Genomic DNA, 19,804 nt, shown 5'->3' with positions numbered 1-19,804 from the left:
TTTTAGCAATCTGGTCAGTATCCGATCACAGATGCCCGATTGATAGCATAAAGTGCACCAACTTGAGACCATGTGTGTGATTATGGTGTGCATAATGGACCATCTCTCTCTGCTGGATTTGCGTAGGCCCATTACATAGCATATATCAAGGTTAATTCATCATACTGCATAGTGTGAACAGATCCATTAAGATCCTGGGCCCAAAGGATTTCTGCCGTGCTAATCTCTTAATAACTTTTGAGCACATTTCCGCATCCTCCCATACAATAATATGGATTAACTGAGTGTTCTCCTTTACATTAATGCTGCTTAGTTGGGCTATTACATGAATAAATACATCTCTTAGGCTAATGGGCTTCAATTCAATGTATGCCCAAAATGATATTCCCCCATTGCAAGGGGTTATTAAAGTTTATCTTTCCTCCCTTGGAAGTTATAACTGATAGGGGGGTGTCATCAGTGTTTGACGATAGCTCTCGTGGGCTTTTGTTTCCTTGATTGCTCATAATCCTAGCCACGGTGGAATGTGATCGCTGACTAATTGGCAGTTCGCTAATTATGATGTGCATCACAGCGTCTTCAATTGTAGTCGTATGGCCTTTTGTGTCTTTGAAGAGGTTACGCACGGCGCCTGAGCCGCGCCTCCTCTCTTCAGTTTCACCATACGTGTCTGCTTCCCCCCGGCCCCCTACTGGCTCCTACTGGCTAGTCCTTCTGACTCGGTGCACCGTAGAGAGAGGCGTCTGCCTTGGAGTGTCCCTTCTTTGATGCTCCCTGGGCGACCCACTTGCCCTCCGTGTTTAACTGTTGGACCACTTGGTCAGGCACTTGTGCCATAAAATGCAATGATATAAAAAAAACGTTCACAAACTGTGAAAGTGTGTAACTTCATAAGACTGTGAAAAACGCACTCGGGCAAAACAAGCTTAAGAGAGACAATGGTCAGGCAATCATTCCCTCTGTTTGTAACAGCAGTCAGTGGACCCATCTCAAGCCAATCTCTGTACGCATTCTTGTTTTTTTATCTAAACGTTAAAGACAATTGTGCAGTACCCACGAACGTTTACACAACGGTTTGTTCATTATGGCTTTATTATATACAGGAATAACCCCAAGTTGTTGTTTTATAGCGGTTTGCTCCCTCTTGTGGACGAGATGAAAATCACAGGTGTATGCTAGCCCTTTGTCATTGTAGAAAGTGAAGTAATCTTAAATCAGTAGTAAACCTATTGAAAGGCAGTGACCAAAATGTTTCTTTCTGCATATTGTCATAGGCTACATTGTAACATGAATGCAGAACAAATGTGATCTGTATATAAATATGGAATATTCTTTTCCTTTCAGAGAGACTAATATTTACTCATCCCATTTGTCTTATCTCATCCAACATCATAAAGGGTGTGTACAAGCACGTTGGCATTTAGGGAATGATATTTCTTTTGTTTTCCCACTGTCCATGAAAAGGGTGTGTACAAGAATAAGAAGTGCAGAGTATCATCAAGCACATTTGCATGGTTTCGACATTCCGGTTTTTCCACTCTCCGGTGTTTCGCGAACAGGCCCAGTTAAACGTAAGTCTGATTCATTTGGAAACACGATGGATGTATGTAGGTGTATGGAGCAAGAGAAACAAGCCATCATTTTTTGTATGCATATTCTGAAGAAAACCTGGCGTTGTGTATCCTTCGATCAGTGTTAATAGAGTCCATTGAGGGAGATGTGCCATGTCCCCCAGTCTCTCTCTCCAGCATTGACAGACTTCAAGCTCCCATATCAACAATAATCTACACTGTGACCTTGCCCCACCCGCCAGAGATACTACACCATCACTTATTATTAGCTAGAAGTTAGTCCACTGAGTTGTTTTTCTTTAGTGTTGCAGATAATAATATCAAATAAGAACTTTACCTGGTCCTACTAGTGCTGTGCGACTCAATTACAATTAGAGAATTTAGCAGACGCTTTTATCCAAAGCGACTTACATCGGTTAATGCACACACCGACGGCAGAGTCAACCATGCAAGGCGAAAGTCAGCTCATCAGGAGCAGTTAGGGTTGTCTTGCTCAGGGACACATCAACACTCGAACACATCAAACTAGCAACCTATCGGTTACAAGACAACTGCTCTACCTGACTCCCATCAGGTTTGACATAATTTTGAAGGAGAAGGCCTTCATTTTTCTTCTAATAACGTTCAACCTAGCGGTAGAGACAAACTTGATCATGAGAATGAGCAAACCTCCTCTCAGAACCACATCAGAGAAACCCATAGTTCGCCTCCTGACCCCCAACACTCCCCTTGTGAGGCAGAAAGTACTCTTCAGCCTGAACACGTAGATTCATTTAAATAGGTGCCGATATCAGGTTATACAGCTTTTGAAAAGACTCAATGTTAGCAAGCCTGCCGAATAACATGGAGAACATGTCTGGATCATCGCCACTAAACTTGGGAACCAATTTACGGTAGCTGATACATAAAATGACATACCATCTGAAACCTTGCCAAGATCCCGTACCTTGCCCTCCTTCACCAATGCTAGCCTACATTATTGCAGCCTCCAGCTGCAATCTATTCGTTTTTTCGTTTCTCCATTTCTTCCATTGCCATCTTCAACAGCCTCAACTCTTGGTCCAGCTCCAAAAGTTTACAACCTGCTGCTAAACACTGTCCTTCATTTTTCATTTTTTTACCTCAGTAACTGCTCCTTCGTGAATATATCTAGGAACTCCGCCGCTGTTGCATCGATTTATTTCTAGAGGTCAGCCTCCTTCAAAACATAACTATTGGAAAACCAACTAAACTTTTGTGGATGAGCCCCCTGACTGATTTTATGACCCCTGTCTGGATCCACTCAAAAAGTCAAAAAGAAAACAAATTGCAAAATAAAGAAAAGGATAATTTTATTCAGCTTGCCCAAACACATCATGATGAACCAAAAGGAAGACAACCATAGAACACATTGACCATGAAGCGTCGGGGCGCAAACTGTCTTTGCAAAGATCATAAAAATGACGCTTCACTTTTTTTAACCTGGTGGCTTCAAATTCTGCCCCATTTCACAGCCAGTGTGGAAGACTTTGCTTCATCAAACTTTTCTCTGTACTCTGTAGAGTTCTTATAGCATTCTGCAATAACACAGAAGCTTTCAGGAGGTCCATTCTTTTTTCCTGCAATAACTTTCCTTCAATCTAATTCAAAATTTTGCTGTCCAGTTCAGAGGCGGAGAAATTTACCGTAAACTCAAATCCAAGGAAAGCCTCAACTAGCCTAATGTCTGTAGCAACACCCATTTCATCTCGGTCAAATGCAACATGTCTGTAGACCTGACTCAGATGAACACATCTTGAGTGGTGTCCGCGATGACTATAAATAGAACAGGGAAGCATTCGTTTCATTCACTATGTTGCTCTTGACTCTCTGAGATAAAATGTAAATGATCTCATCCTGAATTGCATGGCTCAGATATTTTATGGATCCCTCGGGCCGACTGATCAGTTATTTTAAGGCATGGTCGTAGCGGGCCAACAGTTCTATTATGAACAGAATAATGGTTTCTCTATGTCCCCTAAATGCCATGTTAGAGGCTAATGTAAGAGGGACGTTCACAATACACTCTTACACTTGCCTCAAAAGTTAGCCACATTACAAACCTCCCTCTCCATATCAGCATCTATTGTACCATGGCGTTTCCACTGCTCATACACAACGCATGCACCGAGATGAATCTGTGAAGATTTATGGACCCCGATTTTGGAGGTGATGTGCTTCCAATCTCGGAACCCGTTTACCCAGGCATTGTTGTACGAGGGGCTTTGACGACTGCAAAAAGCCTGCATAGCTCGCAATACGCACAGTCAAGTTTAGGGGAATAGCACAACCAGCTGCGTGGCAATTTAAAACCAGCTTTAGTGATGGACGTAAAATAATGGGTTGAAAATCTACGATTGCCTGTAAGTGGAAAGGGACCCTTAAACTTACATGGGCCAGTTTGAAGGATGTACCTCTTAACATTAGCATCAGCAATGTTTTGAGGGAAATCACCTCGGCCTGTTGGGAAATCAAAACCTTGAATTGTGTTGTGTATGTTTAATATCTCAGCTACCTCCGTGGTTGTTCTCAGCTCAGCTACCTCCGTGGTGGTTCTCATCTCAGCTACCTCCTAGTAGAACTGCTGCTTATCACCACACTAGTGCTACAACGGGGCAAAGCATGGTCATTGGTATTGGTAGAAGTTTCAAGTTCAGTGGGAGAAGGCACGAGGAAAAAAAGAATCCAACTTTGGGAGTTTGCAGTTAACTTGCGCCCCACTTTTGCTTTTAAACGTTGTCAATTCAATGTAACATTCGGAATAATAACAATAGTTTCTTCAGCGTTGTTTAGCCGGTCTCTGGGCCTCTACGAATTCTCTTCTTTGCATAGGAAATTTCCTTTCCTATGGAGATGACCCGGAAGTGCTTGGAGGAAAGGTGGTTCGAATTCAAAAAATGCTTGGGAAAGGAGCCTCGATGCTTCTTTAACCCTCCTTTAGCATAGGTTACTCCTGAGCAACCTTTGCGAAAGGAAAGGAGATAGTGGTATCCCATAATCCTTTACGGCGGCAATATTTAAAGCAACATGCCATCGACAAAGTTCATCGACTCTCCGGCGAAGACGCATGAGAGACGCGGTAAAGCAGAAGAATAGAAGAGAAGAAAATACAATTGATAATAACGGATACCAATTCCAGAAACATAATTATTTGAATGTAAATGAATTCCTTTATTGCTGGTTAGTAAGCACGTAAAATACACCATAAGAAAAGAAAATGCCAACTTCACATTTAAGAAAGACTATTGGGGGTATTTCAATTCAACAACCTTTTCTTTCACATTAGAATTGGAATTCAAGTGGCCTAAAATCAGGGATGCAAACACATGTATGACAAAAAAAGAGAGAGCTACCCGAAGTCGGAGAAAATATGACGGCATGATATCCTATTATCATGAGAAGGCCTATGCTATATGCTACATGCCTAGAAAGATAAGAAATACATTAGTTACTCAGTTAAAGTGACTTTTTAAACTAAGTTAATTTATTTTCACACACACACAAACACACACCTCTGCATTGGATATGCGATCACAGGTACAGGTACTGGCAGTATAGGCCTGGCACTGTCCCTGATCTTATCTGCTGATCTTATCCCTCTTCCAGGGTTTCTGGAAGAGGGTTTCGGAGAAGCTGTGCAACACTTTGTGTAGTTATTGTTGTCACTTTCCTCCGATGAATGTCTGCCTTACAGTGTGCATACAGGGCATGTACACCCCTGCTAGCATAAATTATTTCTTTAATGCAGAGTGTGCATTTAGCACATCCTTTTTTCTAAAAAACTTTATTGGCTGCATGTGCATCCAATATTTAACCTTCAGTTGACGCGACGGCAAGGGCTGTGATTGGTCCCCTAACAAAATCATTTCCGGAATCACTTTTCTTTACTTCGAAGGCACGAGGGGTCTCAGTCAGTCAGATTAAGGAATATTGACACCTGCACGCGCGCACCGATTGACGAGCACACCGATCGACGCACCCCTCCCCCCCCCTCGAGTAACTACCAACCCATTATCCCTCTCCCGCTCCTTATGCCTTGCCCTGCTCCGCCCCTGCCTCGAGCACCAGAGCACTAGGCTGTCCAACAGCCAGAAGTGAGACAACGGCGCCTTGGTCCATCCAAAGGTGCCCCATCATTTGTCAGGGGGACGGTCCCGTCCCCAGTAACAGGACTGCAGCCAGCAGAAAAAGGCACCAGAGGAATTTTATGTAAAAGAAGGTAACAGCACATGAGGCAATGAGCACAGTACCAGTGGACCTACATCTTAACTTCATTATTTTCGTTGATGCATTTGTTTATTTCCCTTTTGAGGCCGGCCACTCGCTCACTGACACACGCACTGGCAATGTTAACATTGTAATGTTGAGTAAAGCCAGTATCTTCTTACCTATTGGTTCCACTTAGCATTGATTGTGCAGCCCCGTCTTCAGTCGTGACTCTGAGCCAGAGAAGGAGAGACGCCAGCCACAGTTAGTATAACCCGGGTACTGTCTGAACCTATTTACTCCATTCAACAACTTTTTAGCACAATTTAAAAGGTAAGTGGTACCTGCTCAGTCACTCCTCTCACTGTCTCCTTGGAGGCAGCATGAAGCACAAACAGAAACAAGTAAAAGCTGACAGTATGCCCTACTGGAAGAGTGGGAGCGCCCGTCTCTCCCATCTCTCAATGAAATAACTTAAATATGATCAATTATTATATTCATTAATACATTAAAATGACACTGGGCGGTAAATTGTGATTTTCTTCTACTATCGTTTAGCATTTTGGTCATTTAGCCGATGCAACTAACCAAAGCATCTAATTTTGAGGACAGATACATGTCATTAAAGATCCAATGGCATGAAAATTTCACTTTCTGAGGTTTTCTAACATTAATATGAGCTCCCCTAACCTACCTATGCTCCCTCAGTAGCTAGACATTTTGTTGGGTGTAAAACGAGCACTAGGCATTCTGCTCCGCCTATGAAAAACGAAGCTCAAGCGCGCCGTTATGGAATTTTCCCCGTACGTCGTCATAAGGGGAGATGCCACCTCCCCTTTCTCTGCCTTGCCAGCCAAGATAGTTTGGCCTGCCAATGAGATACGACCGTGCGAGCGCCACATGTGTGTGTATGTGTGATTACACACACTGTAACGCAAGTGTTGTACACTTCTTTGTTATTTGGATAACCGTTCTGCTGTTGGTGTTATGGCGCTTAACCCACAACGAGACTGTAGTTGGGGTTATCTCAGCAATGGTTGAGAAGGAATTGGGGTAAAGGAACTTTGGCTTTGACTCCCTGAAGTACATGAACGGCGACATGGAGGAGAAAGGGATTGTCTCCCGCCGGAGCCCCGTTGCCCACCGCCCGCTGCCGCGAGGCACCACCACCGCGAAGCAGCGGGCAGCAGGCAGCCGGCAGCTGGAAGCGTGCGGTTCAGTCTACTTCAGATTGATGTGGAAGTGGAAGAACCAGAGACGTCGTTAGTGATTCATAATATCGTCTGGAGGCCCACACAGCTTTTGGCCGTGATGATTATGTATTATATGATATGAATATCTATGACATTATTTAGATATAGAGCTCCTGGACTATAACGCAAGTGTGTACACTTCTTCGTTATTTGGATAACCATTCTGCTGTTGGTGTTATGGCGCATAACAAGTCGGACTCTCGTCTCTGGTATTTCCACAACGAGACTCGTAGTGGGGGTTATCTCAGCCATGGTTGAGAAGGAATTGGGGGAAGGGAACTTTGGCTTTGACTCCCTGAAGTAAATGAACCACGACATGGAGGAGAAAGGGATTGTTGCCTGTGAATGTCTCCCGCTTGAGCCCCGCTACCCGCTGCCCGCTTCGGCGGAGTGGTCCCTCGGCAGCAACAATTGCGGGCAACAACCCTTTTCTCCTCTATGTCGGGGTTCAGTCTACTTCAGATTGATGTGGACGTCGGAGAACCTGACGCAGTCGTTTGAGATTCATAATATCGTTTGGAGGTGCACACAGCTTTTGGCCATGATAATATATATTATATGATATAGATATCTATGTATAATATGATATTAATTAGATATAGAGCTCCAGGACTCCCACCGGAGGACCCGGAGTGTTCTAGAATATTTACAGAACACAGCCAAAGGCTGTGTGTGCCTCGCCATTGCGATACATCCACTGTAAGCAGAGCACATGGTACCGTGGCTGCAAGCTGCTCAGGGCCACACCCCCACCCTCCTCCTTGACCCGCCTCTCTCCTCCTCATTTGCATTAAAGCTACTGACACCGAAACTGCGCGTTTGGGGAAAGCTCCATGTGCGACTGGCTCATAGTGGCTGTAATTTTGCCCCACGGCTGAATTCCGGGAACATTTTCAAATACTGTGCTAGGGGCCCACTAATATCTATATTAAAGCATCCATAAAGCAGCATGCCATAGGACCTTTAAGGAGCAGGTTGGGGTTAGACAAACAAATACTGAACAAAAAACGGATCCAAATACGTGTAATAAATCCCTAGTTAGAACCCTTTCGGTCTGTCCTCTCCATTGCCCTGTGATCCATAATAGCATTACCTTCCAGGCACTTTACTGCCATTAGCACTGCTTTGATCATCAATACTAGAAAAAATTGACAAATCCAGCATGACAATTTTTTTATATTGAAAACTCTAACATTTTAACCAATGAAAAAATCAAATAGTTTAGACATAGATATCGATCGATTTCGAAAAAATAATCGTGATAATATTGTGGACTGAATCCCCCCCCACCTCCCTTTCTGTTGTGGGTAGTTTGTCCTTCCTTGAAGTCAAAAAAAGCTTCAGCTGCACCCTCGCCCTCATGTGAGTGGCAGGTCTTGTCCACTTGAGTGTTAAAAGTAAAAGGATTTCTGTTGTCTTATCAATTTAAGTTTAAGTTCCTCAACTTAATAAAGTGGCATCCAGGTTAAAAGCTAAAACAGAAAATGTGATGATTAGAATAAACCAAACTAAAAGTAAAATGCATGTTTCTATTAGGAAGAGTCAAATTGAAATCTTGAGACATCTTGTCACACAGATTCCATTAGCTTTTTCACCATTATTCATTTTTATAGGAATAATTACTACTATGTGAAATGTGAAATGAATTCCAGAATTCTAGTTATTCTAGAATTCAGAACTAGAATAGCGGCTTGTAACGTGCTTTCGAACCTACGATCAGATGATTGGAACATAGCATTGTGGCACCGGTTGGCGAATAAACAATACATAATAACACACAATATAAACACAATAAAACAATAATACACCTGCACAATAAGAAAACAAGAGATTTCAATTTTTTCAACAAACTGGGGACACTCACATCTGTTTCTTTTTTCGAAGACGCCGCCACCACGCTGCGCCCGCCAACAACGCCAACAACGCCAACCCCGCCACCGCCATAACAATCCAAACCGCAGCTGATGGGTATATATCAACTCAAAAAATAGCCTCAGTTACTTGTATGGCATCATTGAATATGACATGAAATCTCTCTCTGTTGCGACACTTGACGGTCACACAACTAGATATTGAAATGAAACCTGATGTCATGGAAACGTCCAAAAGAAAGGGGAAAAAAACATCACCTGGCTGGGTACTTTGATCCGTGGGTGATGGTTCAACTGTTTAAGTTAAGAGATCAGTTCAATGACAATGGTCAGTATACATACACACATTGTGTACGAACAGCATTGCGACAGTATAAACAGCTTACCAGAGTCCATGTCAGTCTGTTCACTTGTGTTGTTTAACTGTTGTTTAGCTATTGCAGATATGAGATCAGTTTAGTGCACAAACACACACACACACACACACTAGAAGAAACACATCAGCTTACGTTTTCCTGGGTCTAATAAAGAGGTAGCATCTGAATCTGTTGAAGATGAGTGATCTGTTGACAAGTATGAAGCTATTATGAAGCAACAGGTGGCAAAATAGTAAGGTCTTAGTTAATAGTGTTACAACAAGCATCACGTTTTCTCTTACCGATGACAAATTTCGCGCAGAATTCTTTAGGTTTGCCATCACTTTTGTAAAAGCATTTCACTGTCAGGTTTTGACAGAGTTTTTGTTGAGGGAGTTTACCAATACCGTTAGCCAGTTTCGTCTTATGCAGATACAAAAAGAGAGTAAACATCAGACATTGTTCGGGAACAACAGTGAACAATTATTTACCATAAAATTCATGATTCGAACACAACTTTTTAAAAGAAATTCAAAGTGTTACAGATGCAGAAGCACATTCGACCGGTGTAGCAACCCAAGCCATTGGAGAGGTATAATCCTCCTACTCACTCCTTTACTCACTACTCTAGATGTCGAGCCTACTGTACAAAGTAAGTGAATTTGTAATTCATGATAATATGTTTGCAAATATCACCTCCATCCGAGATCACAAGGAACTAAACATTCCGAATTTAAAAGAAACATGCAAGTCTTTTACATTTTGTTCCATTCAGAGTTTATCATTGATGCAATACAAGGAGGAAGGTGTGTTACTTGGCATTATTTCCTTATGCACAGGCTATGGCCACACACCCTATTACACACAGTGTAAGGGCACACTCACACTAGGCAAGTTTGCCATGTCGTGTGCGCGTGTCATCTCATTAGCATCTGTACTTTGGCCACGGCACACCTCTCCCAAGTGTGCCGTGGCCAAGGGTTTGTTCCGTGCTGGAATGCGGATGGCGTGGTCACACTAGCCAAACGTTCTAGATTTTAGTATGCAAATGAGGTCGGGCACGGGGCCGCGGCCCTAGTGAGTGGCCCCTAAGGGATATGGCCTTATTATCATCTATTTCATAGGCTTATAGGCTGTTGTTCATCGAAAGGCAATTCGTATTAGTCCATAAACATGCGCATGATCAAATGAAACAGATCATACATGTAGGCATAGGCCTATGTATTGAGAAAGATGCTAAAAAGAAAAATAAGCCGTTTTATGGGTCTATTAAGTCTTACCTGATCGTCGGCGTAAACTTCATGATCAATATCACACACTTCAACCCAAGGCCAGGGGTATTTATAATATCCATCTACGGTTGAAATGTTTTTACATCGTATCGTTTCTTTACGGATTAGGTCTTCAAGGCATCCTATGGTGTCTAAAAATGCGTAAAATTCCAATTACACCACAGCGCCAACAGTACAAGTGTATGCCACATCCAAAACAGAAACCATGTTATCTATATAGCGCGTCAATAAATAAATAAAAACTTTCGACATTCCTTTCAACAATCGACGATATTTCAGTTATTTCCAGACCCATTTCCCAAGTCCTAGGATAGGTCTAATCTGTGAACCATCTGAAAAGAATCCCACAAGTGTGTCTCGTACCGCGCATCCATTTCAAGATAATTTGGCAGCGAGCTGCTCTCCTCGGACGTGATTTTGTTTAAATGTAAAAGTCCTGTAGTGTGAGCTTGGAAAATGTATTGCTTCTTACCTGAGACGGGTGGTGCGAGAGAAATTGACAGAATACTAATCATATAGAATAAACTATTCATTGTACGATTTAGCTAGGGCTAGGGCAGCTCGAGAGTCAAAGGAAATAATGAATGAAGTCATCGGAGAGACCGACGACACCTTCTGCCCCAGAGAAATGTGATTTATCACCCCTGGTGGCAAAACCCAGAGTAACGTGATCTGCTCTTCAACCAGGCTGGAGCGATCCTCCCTCAGATAGCAGTGATAATAAGGAGCCATGTGTCTGCAAATGTGATTTATTATTTCCAATGTTGCTCCATATTTCTATTAACCGATATATAGAGATATCTATATAGATATCTAAATTATAAAGAGATCAATCTATAGAGATATCTCTATATCTATAGATATCCAGTAGATGAGTATAGATCTCTAGAGATAGAGATCGATCGTCCAATCTATTTACCTGGGATTAAGAGATATGACCAAATATGAGAAAATGAATGCATAACATGACCCTAGTGTTTGTAAGACAAACGTTGTCGACACATGGTTGATCGCCCCACTGCCCCTCTGTGCCCATTTAAATACAACGGCGAATAAGCAAAAATATTCACAGTAATTGCTGACATTCAAGATACGTTGCATCTTCCGTTCTAACTTCTCTCGACCTGGGAATGTAACTTAGACGAGTTGAGCAAACACTTCAGCGTGACACAAGATGGCGGTAGAGGGCTGAACCTGAAAGTCTGCGTTCACGACATTGATATGGGGTCAGAACAGTCAGTCTCAATACAGTTTTTCTCAGTCGCTTTGGTACATTTCTCAGATCAGAATTGAAATTTGCAAAGCAGTAAGTGCATTACTCAAAACAATGCGTTAAAATAGCAAAACACCATGGATTGCCTGCAAAAGCCAGTCTCTTGCTCAAAACCCTTAGTTAGGGTGACCAGATTTGAGTTTGTGAAAAAGAGGGGGGGGGGGGGTTTGTATCGTGGGCCTACGTACTTCAGTGGGGGTTTCATTCCGTCTATACACGGCACCTTCTCAACGAGCACATGAGATCGGTCGCCCAATGACAGACTCTCTCTACAGTCAACTCGCGCAAGAAGGTGGAACGTAAGGGAGATACCATTTCCAGAACTTGGAAGGCCGTAACAACCATAGACATATACAATGGTAATAACTAGTAGGTTATGTGAAAGACCCAGAAACACAAATATGCGACGAGGCAAAAAAATATAAAAAGATAATAATAACAATAATATATATATTTTTATAAGAGACCGACGAGGCAAAATACCGGACGTTTTTGGAATCCCTGCCGGACGCATTTTTTAGGTCTCGAAAAGAGGACATGTCCGGGAAAAAGAGGACGTCTGGTCACCCTACCTTAGTTCATCACTCAAAAGTAAATATCTGTTTCAATGAACATGTCAGTGCCATCAGAATGACAAGTCCTTGTGTCATTGTCTACGGATAGGACAGTCAAATTGCTTAGTAATGTTGTCAATATAACAGTGTACTCTGGAGGGATGTTCTGATGTAAACTATGGCAAAAGTTTTGAAGTCACTTATTGTAAATTGTAAGTTACACCTTAGTGTATGTGGGAGATTGATTGCAAGAGAGCTTTGACTGTTTGTACTGTAATTTTTTGACAGACCATGTCATTGCTAGAAATGTGAACATAGGAAAATCTCTTTAGGGTAAACTGTACATGCATTGCTGTAGGAATTACAGTGCAGTCATCCTACAACTCCTGAAGGATGCAGTTCCTGTCTGTTGGGCCACAAATTTGTGTAACATTGTGTTGTGCTCCAGCTATATATATATACTTGCCATTTCATGGTTCAGGAGATGCACCTTTGAGCTATTCCAGTACTGGTTGATCGTTGGGTGATCTAACACTTCACACATTTCCCTTCTTTAGAGAAAGTCAAGATTCACCTGGTAGCAATTGACCAATTCAGGACATATTTAGAAAAAAGAACAGAAAAAATAGTCTAATGCCAGTGTATAGAAATGTATAGAAAATATGCTTGACATATTATGACAACTTGTTCAACCATTTTGCATGTAAAGACTTATGCAATGAACTAATACCTAAATGTTGTGGGGGTGAGACTATTCCATAGAGACCATTACAATACATTTTGATCAACATGACATAAGCAATTGATAATGTAGGAAAGAGCACGAAGTGTGGCATGAGAGCGTGGTTGAAACAGAACAAAAAGTTGGATGAACTACTGGGCCAACCGCTGTAGGCCGTAGGACCCAGCAGTAGCTCTTAAACTACCAAAACAACATCAAGACTAAACTACAAAATAAAGCTGGGAAAACTAGACTACCAGAGCTCCTCTAAAATAAATAGAAATACAAAAGGCTGTATCAGACGGCAGGCTGAGAGACTTCACACTGTGGGCTGACTCTCACAAGTCACAGTAAGCAATGGTCAAACAACAATTCCATCTCTGAATGCATTTCATGAAGTAGGTGTTTCAATGTAAACAGAAATGAAACCCTGCACAGTAATTTCTGAAAGCTCTACCAACGCAAAAATGTCCCACTCCATGCTCAAAAATTGAAATCCTGCCCGGGAGTTACCCGGGCAACCCCCAACACGGTCTCTAACAGGTGCAAGCCCCCACCCTCCCTCAAATTGTTTGAGTTCCTTTGTATATATTTACAACTTTCCAACTTGGACATTAGCCAGCCCTCCTTAACTTTATAATGCATATTTTTTTAATTTACATGCAAATCTTGAAGAATGCATTATAGAAAGTGCAATGTACTTAAGATTTAGCAGAAAGCTAAATCTAAACTTAGAAAGCTAAGTATCTTCCTCATGTGAATATAAGTCTCTCCTATACCATTGTACTATTTTCATATAATTGCATACTTCAACAATCGTGGCTAACGCCAGACCTCACCTCAATCTACATTGAGATTTGGTCTGGGAACCACATTAATTTTCTCGTATTTAAGGCGTGGTTTACGAATGCCCAGAGTGTTTACGAATGTCTATCAAATGCATTTGTACGTAGCTCATAGCCAATCGTATCAATTAAACCATCGTATCAATTAAACCATCTTGCGTTCTTAACTACTTAGAACACTATCTAAGACTGCATCGAAAGGCAACTTTGCATCTGCAACCATGTTGGATCCATAGATATAAACAAAGTACAAGCTTTGGAGTGTGGCAAAGACGTCGTCATCGTCTAGCTGTCCCCTCGCCCTGGTTCCCTCCCTGAAGCGAAAATCGGATCCATGGAATCCAGGCTGCCTAGCAGGGCAAAATGAAATCTCGCGCATGGCAGCATGGGTATACCCAGGCTATACCTCGCCCTCAATCTTTACAATTTCCATTCCAGCAGGTTTTCCGTCCTGTGTGAAAAATAAAAATAAAAACAGGTTAGTTAGTATAGTAATAACGCAAATATACCCAAGTATCAACCAATCAGGGGCGTGACAACGAGGTAACCTGGGTTGGCTCATGCCCTGCAAAAAAAATAGTAAAATGGCTACCGCAATAAATCCCCAACAAAAACTAATTTGATTGCATCTAACCTCATAGATTTTAAAGATATATGCCTTCAGTGTCTAGAAGGGCAGTGATCACACACACAGAGCTATATGTGCATCGATCAGGCACTCTATTGTATGGTATAAAAGGTAAAGTAGAGTGTGACTCAATCAAGTCCAGCTTGTGTCATATGAGGCTATGATGGCAAACTAGCTGGCTAACATGCAAACGCTTCAAATCACGATTTGAAGAGAGATTCAAAACTCGTGTACACAAGGCCTATGTTCAGCTGTGCGGAGTCCACACCACCCAGCCCACGATCTGTCATTCTATCCAACTCCTAGGCCACGCCTTCCCTTTTAAATTATTCTGGACTCTCCACTGCATCAAATACTACCACAAACTACTAGGCACCAGAGCACTAACAGACAGATCTGTCCAAACAGCCAGAAGTGAGACAACGGTGTCTTGGTCCATCCAAAGGGGACCCATCATTTGTCAGGGTGACGGTTCCGTCCCCAGTAACAGGTCTGCAGCCAGCAGAAAAGGGCACCAGAGGAATTATATGTAAAAAAAGATGATAGCACATGAGTCACGGAACACAGTACCAGTGGATCTACATCTTAACTTCATTATTTGTTTATTTCCCTTTTGAGGCCGGCCACTTGCTCACTCACACACGCACTGGCAATGTAAACGTTGTAATGTTTAGTAAAGTTTGTTCTTACTCATCAGTTCCAGTTAGCAGTGATTGTTCTTCAGGTTCTCAGCGGACTTCTCAGGGAGAGCCCCGTCTTCAGTCGTTTCCCTGAACCACGGAAGGAGACGTTGTAAGGTTGTAATACCACACTTAGTATAACCAGGTCATTGTCTGAACTTAATTTACTACATTCAACAACTTTTTAGCACAATTTAAAAGGTAAGTGGTACCTGCTCAGTCACTACTCCTCACACTGTCTCCTTGGAGGCAGCATGAAGCACAAACAGAAACAAGTAAAAGCTCACAGTATGCCCTACTGGAAGAGTGGGAGCGCCCGTATCTCCCATCTATCAATTAATACATTTAAATTTGATCAATATATTATATTATCATAATTTGTTGTATGCCAGAGAATCTGCCATTATTGAAAATTTAACACGAGCTAAAGTGTAATTTTCTGCTACTATGGTTTAGTATTTAGTTGTTTGGCAGATGCATCCAATATTGACTACAGATACATGTCATTAAGGGGCAGGTAGGGGTTAGACATCAGCAGACATTGGGGTGCGAACCCAGTCAATTTGGCCGGACTAGACTATCTTGAATATCGTGCTTGTTGCTAACTGTACTCTAGTATAACTACTACTTCTACTACTACTTTACTGCTATACTTCTAATGCAAAATTATGCAGTTAACGTAATAAACACATACATAAACAAAAAAGTGTCATGGTCTGTCTGTTTCCTTGTCTTGTTTTGGTGTGTTACCTGTTAGTCAGGTATCCCTCCTGTGTGATTACTGCTCCCTCCCTAATGTGTCTCAGCTGTTGCTCGTTGCGTGCCCTGAGTGTGTGTGGTATTTAAGCCCTTGTCTTTCCTTTGTTCCTGGTCGGATCATTTTAGTTTGTGGTGAGTTCTGTCCTGTGTGTTATCTGTGTTCCCGGTGTTCCCTGTGTTACCCACGTCACCCGTATTCCTTGCCTTTTTGAGTTCATAAATTATCCTTTAACTCGAACTGTCTGCGTTTGGGTCCTACCTGCCTGCCTGCCACCCGCTAACCGTGACAAAAAGATATCCAAATATATTTAATAAATCGCTTTGAAACTCTTCATTCTTTCCTCCCCATTGCCCTGTGGTTCAAAATGGCGTTACCATTCCAACAATTTATTGTCAGTAGTTAGGAACGCACTGCTTTGATCCACAACACTAGAACAAATTAAAAATTAATTTCATCAAGGCGATAAGATCGAATCTTTATCATTGAAAACTCTCTTACATCTTAACCATTGAAATAATCATAGTTTAGCCAATTTTACAAAGTGCAATATATGGCTCCTGGTCACATACCCATGTCCTGATGGTGTCTGATCACCATCGTCGGGTCGGTTCATTTCAGTTAACTCCAGTCCTTGGTTCTGGGTTGGCCTACAGGATGATTTCCAATTCAAAGTGATGGACAACAGGATTCATGGACGTAAAATAACAATTACATATCACAGAGTAATGTATCCGATACATACCTAACAAGTTTCTTGTCAGGAAAATCTCAAACAGTATATTAATGTATATACCAAAGTCAGCAAATAGGGCTGGTACAGCAGACTGCATCATGGGATTTTTTGTTGGCGATACTCAGCCGTGTATCAACGTAAATATATCGTAATCTACTAGTTATGCCGAGGTGGCATGAGAAACGCTGTTGCAGTTTGAAGCACTACAATTTCTCTCTCATTTTTGCAATGTAAGAAAATCATTTCACGATTAACTAGTAAACAATGAACAAAAAAACATTACTACAAACAGAATGACTATCATTCCAATGCTCCTATGCTTGCAAAATGGAGGTGGTCATTGTGATGTGACGTTGCAATGAACAAGCCCTATGAACTCTGGTTTGAAAGGGTGTGGACTGAATCCCCCCCCACCTCCCTTTCTGTTGTGGGTAGTTTGTCCTTCCTTGAAGTCAAAAAGCTTCAGCTGCACCCTCGCCCTCATGTGAGTGGCAGTTCTTGTCCACTTGAGTTGTTAAAAGTAAAAGGATTTCTGTTGTCTTATCAATTTAAGTTTAAGTTCCTCAACTTAATTAAGTGGCATCCAGGTTAAAAGCTAAAACAGCAAATGTGATGATTAGAATAAACCAAACTAAAAGTCAAATGCATGTTACTAGTAGGAAGAGTCAAATTGTAATCTTCAGACATCCTGTCACACAGATTCAAAGCAGCCATCTTGGTGCTTTTTCACCATTATTTATTTTTAAACAAACAATTACTACTATGTGAAATATGCAATGTGAGAATTCAGAACTAGAACGGCAGCTTGTAACTTGCTTTCAGAAACTCGGATCACATGATTGGAACATAGCATTGTGGCACCGGTTGGCAAATAAACAATACATAATAACACACAATATAAACACAATAAAACAATACTACACCTACACAATAAGAAAACAAGAGATTTCAACTATTTTAACAAACTGGGGACACTCACATCGGTTTCTTTTTTCGTAGACACCACCACGCTGCGCCCGCCACCGCCAACACGACCGCCACCACCACCGCCACCGGCCCAACAACAGTAATCCAAAACGCAGCTGATGGGTAAATAGCAACTTCAAAAAATAGCCTCAGCTACATGTATGGCATCATTGAATATGACATGAAATCTCTCACTGTTCGACACTTGACGGCCACACAACTAGATAATGTAATGGAACCTGATGTCATGGAAACGTCCAAAAGAGAGGGGAAAAAAAACATCACCTGGCTGGCTACGTTGATCCGTGGGTGATGGTTTATCTGTTTAAGTTAAGAGATCAGTTCAATGACAATGGTCAGTATATACACACACACATTGTATATGAACAGCATTGTGTATTAACAATATAAACAGCTTACTTTTCACTGAGTCCATGTCAGTCGGTTCACTTGTGTTGTTTAACTGTTGTTTAGCTATTGCAGATATGAGATCAGTTTAGTGTACACACACACACACACACACACACACACACACACACACACACACACACACACACACACACACACACTAGAAGAAACACATCAGCTTACGTCTTCCTGGGTCTGATAAAGAGGAAGCATCTGAATCTGTTGAACATGAGTGTTTAGTTGAAAAGTATATGTGAAGTTATTATAAAGCAACCGGTGACTATATGGGTAGGCCTTAGTAATAGTGTCACAACTTAAAAGTATTGATTTTTCTCTTACCGGTGACAAATTTCCTGCAGATCTCATCCACATCTGCAGTGCCATTCATTTCGTAGATGCATCTCACAGTCAGGTTTCGACACTGTGTTAGTTTAGGGAGTGTTGCGTTAGGATGTTTGGCCATTAGTATCTTAAACAGATACAAAAAGAGAGTAACCATCAGACATTGTTCGGGAGGAACAGTAAACAATGAATTACCATACACTACATTCAAATAAAACTTCTACACAAAAAGGAAGGTGTGTTACTTTGCATTGTTTCCTTATGCACAGGCTAGCCACACAGCCTCAGGTAGTTTAGCTGATTAAAATAAGGAATATGGTCTTATTATCATCTATTTAATTGGCTTAGGCTGTTGTTCATCGAAAGGCAATTAGGCATTAGGCATATTCGTATTTGTCCACAAACATCATATTGTTCAAATTAAACAGATCAGACATGTAGGCATAGGCCTATATATTGAGAAAGATGCTAAGAAGAAAAATAAGCCAATTTATGGGTCTAGCAAGACTTACCATATGATTGTCGGCGTAGACTTCAAGATCTTTACACACTTTACCCGGAGGCAGAGACCAGGGGTATTTATAATATCCATCTCCGGTTGAAATGTTTTTACATTCCACAGGGGTTCCAAGGCAAATGTTTCCTAGAAATGCGTCAAATGCAAATGAAATCCTATCCAGCGCTAGTCAATAAATAAATAACAACTTGCGACATTCCTTTCAACGATCGCCGGCAAAGCTCACACTACAGGACTTTTACCATACTTCCAGAACAATCTGAAAACATCCCACAAGTGTGTCCGGTACCGAGCCTCATCCATTTCAAGGTAATTTGACAGCGAGCTGCTCTCCTCGGACGGAATTTTGTTTAAATGTAAAAGTCCTGGCTGTAGTGTGAGTTTTTGAAATAATATTGCTTCTTACCTGATACGGGTGGTGCGAGAGAAATTGACAGAATACTAATCATATAGAATAAACCATTCATTGTACGATTTAGCTAGGGCTAGGGCAGCTCGGGAGTCAACGGAAACAGGGCTCTCATCTTTTGAACTGAGTTCAGAGGGAGATTTTAGCACGTGGGGGGGGGGGGGGGGGGTATATTAACATGTGACTGCTTACAAATGTGTCCACAGACATGGTGACTAATGTATGATAGTAAGCATTATTGGCCCTTAACACTAATATTCAGAAACAACACTCCCTCAAAAGGCTGTTGTTTTAAGCAACCCCAGAAGACGGGCATTTACTTTCCCCTGAACTTTTAAACGTTGCAAACCTGCAAAAACATACAGGAGCGGTGCAGTCTACATTCTCCGGACCGCTTTGTG

General features: G+C 41.7%; 1 protein-coding gene across 4 annotated transcripts; it reads right to left on the bottom strand.

Annotated features, from left to right (window-relative positions):
• Positions 1-12,412: 12,412 nt before the first annotated feature.
• On the bottom strand, positions 12,413-19,488 carry LOC130371532 (uncharacterized). 4 transcript variants are annotated; one of them, XR_008893199.1, is made up of 11 exons: positions 19,401-19,488; positions 18,990-19,120; positions 18,475-18,604; positions 18,319-18,354; positions 18,148-18,201; positions 18,013-18,048; positions 17,741-17,843; positions 16,598-16,675; positions 15,279-15,358; positions 14,977-15,080; positions 12,413-14,411 (listed from the first exon to the last, which is right to left on the bottom strand). XR_008893199.1 is itself a non-coding variant. In XM_056577346.1 (10 exons), exons 1-9 carry the CDS (start codon positions 19,459-19,461, stop codon positions 15,292-15,294), a joined length of 696 nt encoding a protein of 231 aa, XP_056433321.1. In that variant the 5' UTR covers positions 19,462-19,488; the 3' UTR covers positions 14,670-15,080; positions 15,279-15,291. The 4 variants fall into 4 exon arrangements, 1 of the variants encoding a protein (XP_056433321.1); XR_008893200.1 differs by lacking the exon at positions 14,977-15,080; XR_008893201.1 differs by lacking the exons at positions 18,990-19,120; positions 19,401-19,488 and adding an exon at positions 18,723-18,872.
• Between the last annotated feature and the right edge of the window lie 316 nt (positions 19,489-19,804).

Source organism: Gadus chalcogrammus, chromosome 2 (genome assembly GCF_026213295.1).
Source record: "Gadus chalcogrammus isolate NIFS_2021 chromosome 2, NIFS_Gcha_1.0, whole genome shotgun sequence".
In the NCBI taxonomy this organism is placed as follows: Eukaryota; Metazoa; Chordata; class Actinopteri; order Gadiformes; family Gadidae; genus Gadus; species Gadus chalcogrammus.
Note: the sequence above shows the minus strand (reverse complement) of the source record. Positions and strands in the feature narration are given on the sequence as shown.

Bases quoted from the DNA above. Each gene is read 5' to 3' on its own strand.
- LOC130371532 (XM_056577346.1), bottom strand. From the start codon at position 19,461: ATGAATGGTTTATTCTATATGATTAGTATTCTGTCAATTTCTCTCGCA. The intron at 19,121-19,400 runs GTAAGAAGCAAT...ACGCATTTCTAG, and splicing joins TCTCGCACCACCCGTATCAG to GAAACATTTGCCTTGGAACC. The intron at 18,202-18,318 runs GTAAGCTGATGT...TATCTGCAATAG, and splicing joins TTTATCAGACCCAGGAAGAC to CTAAACAACAGTTAAACAAC.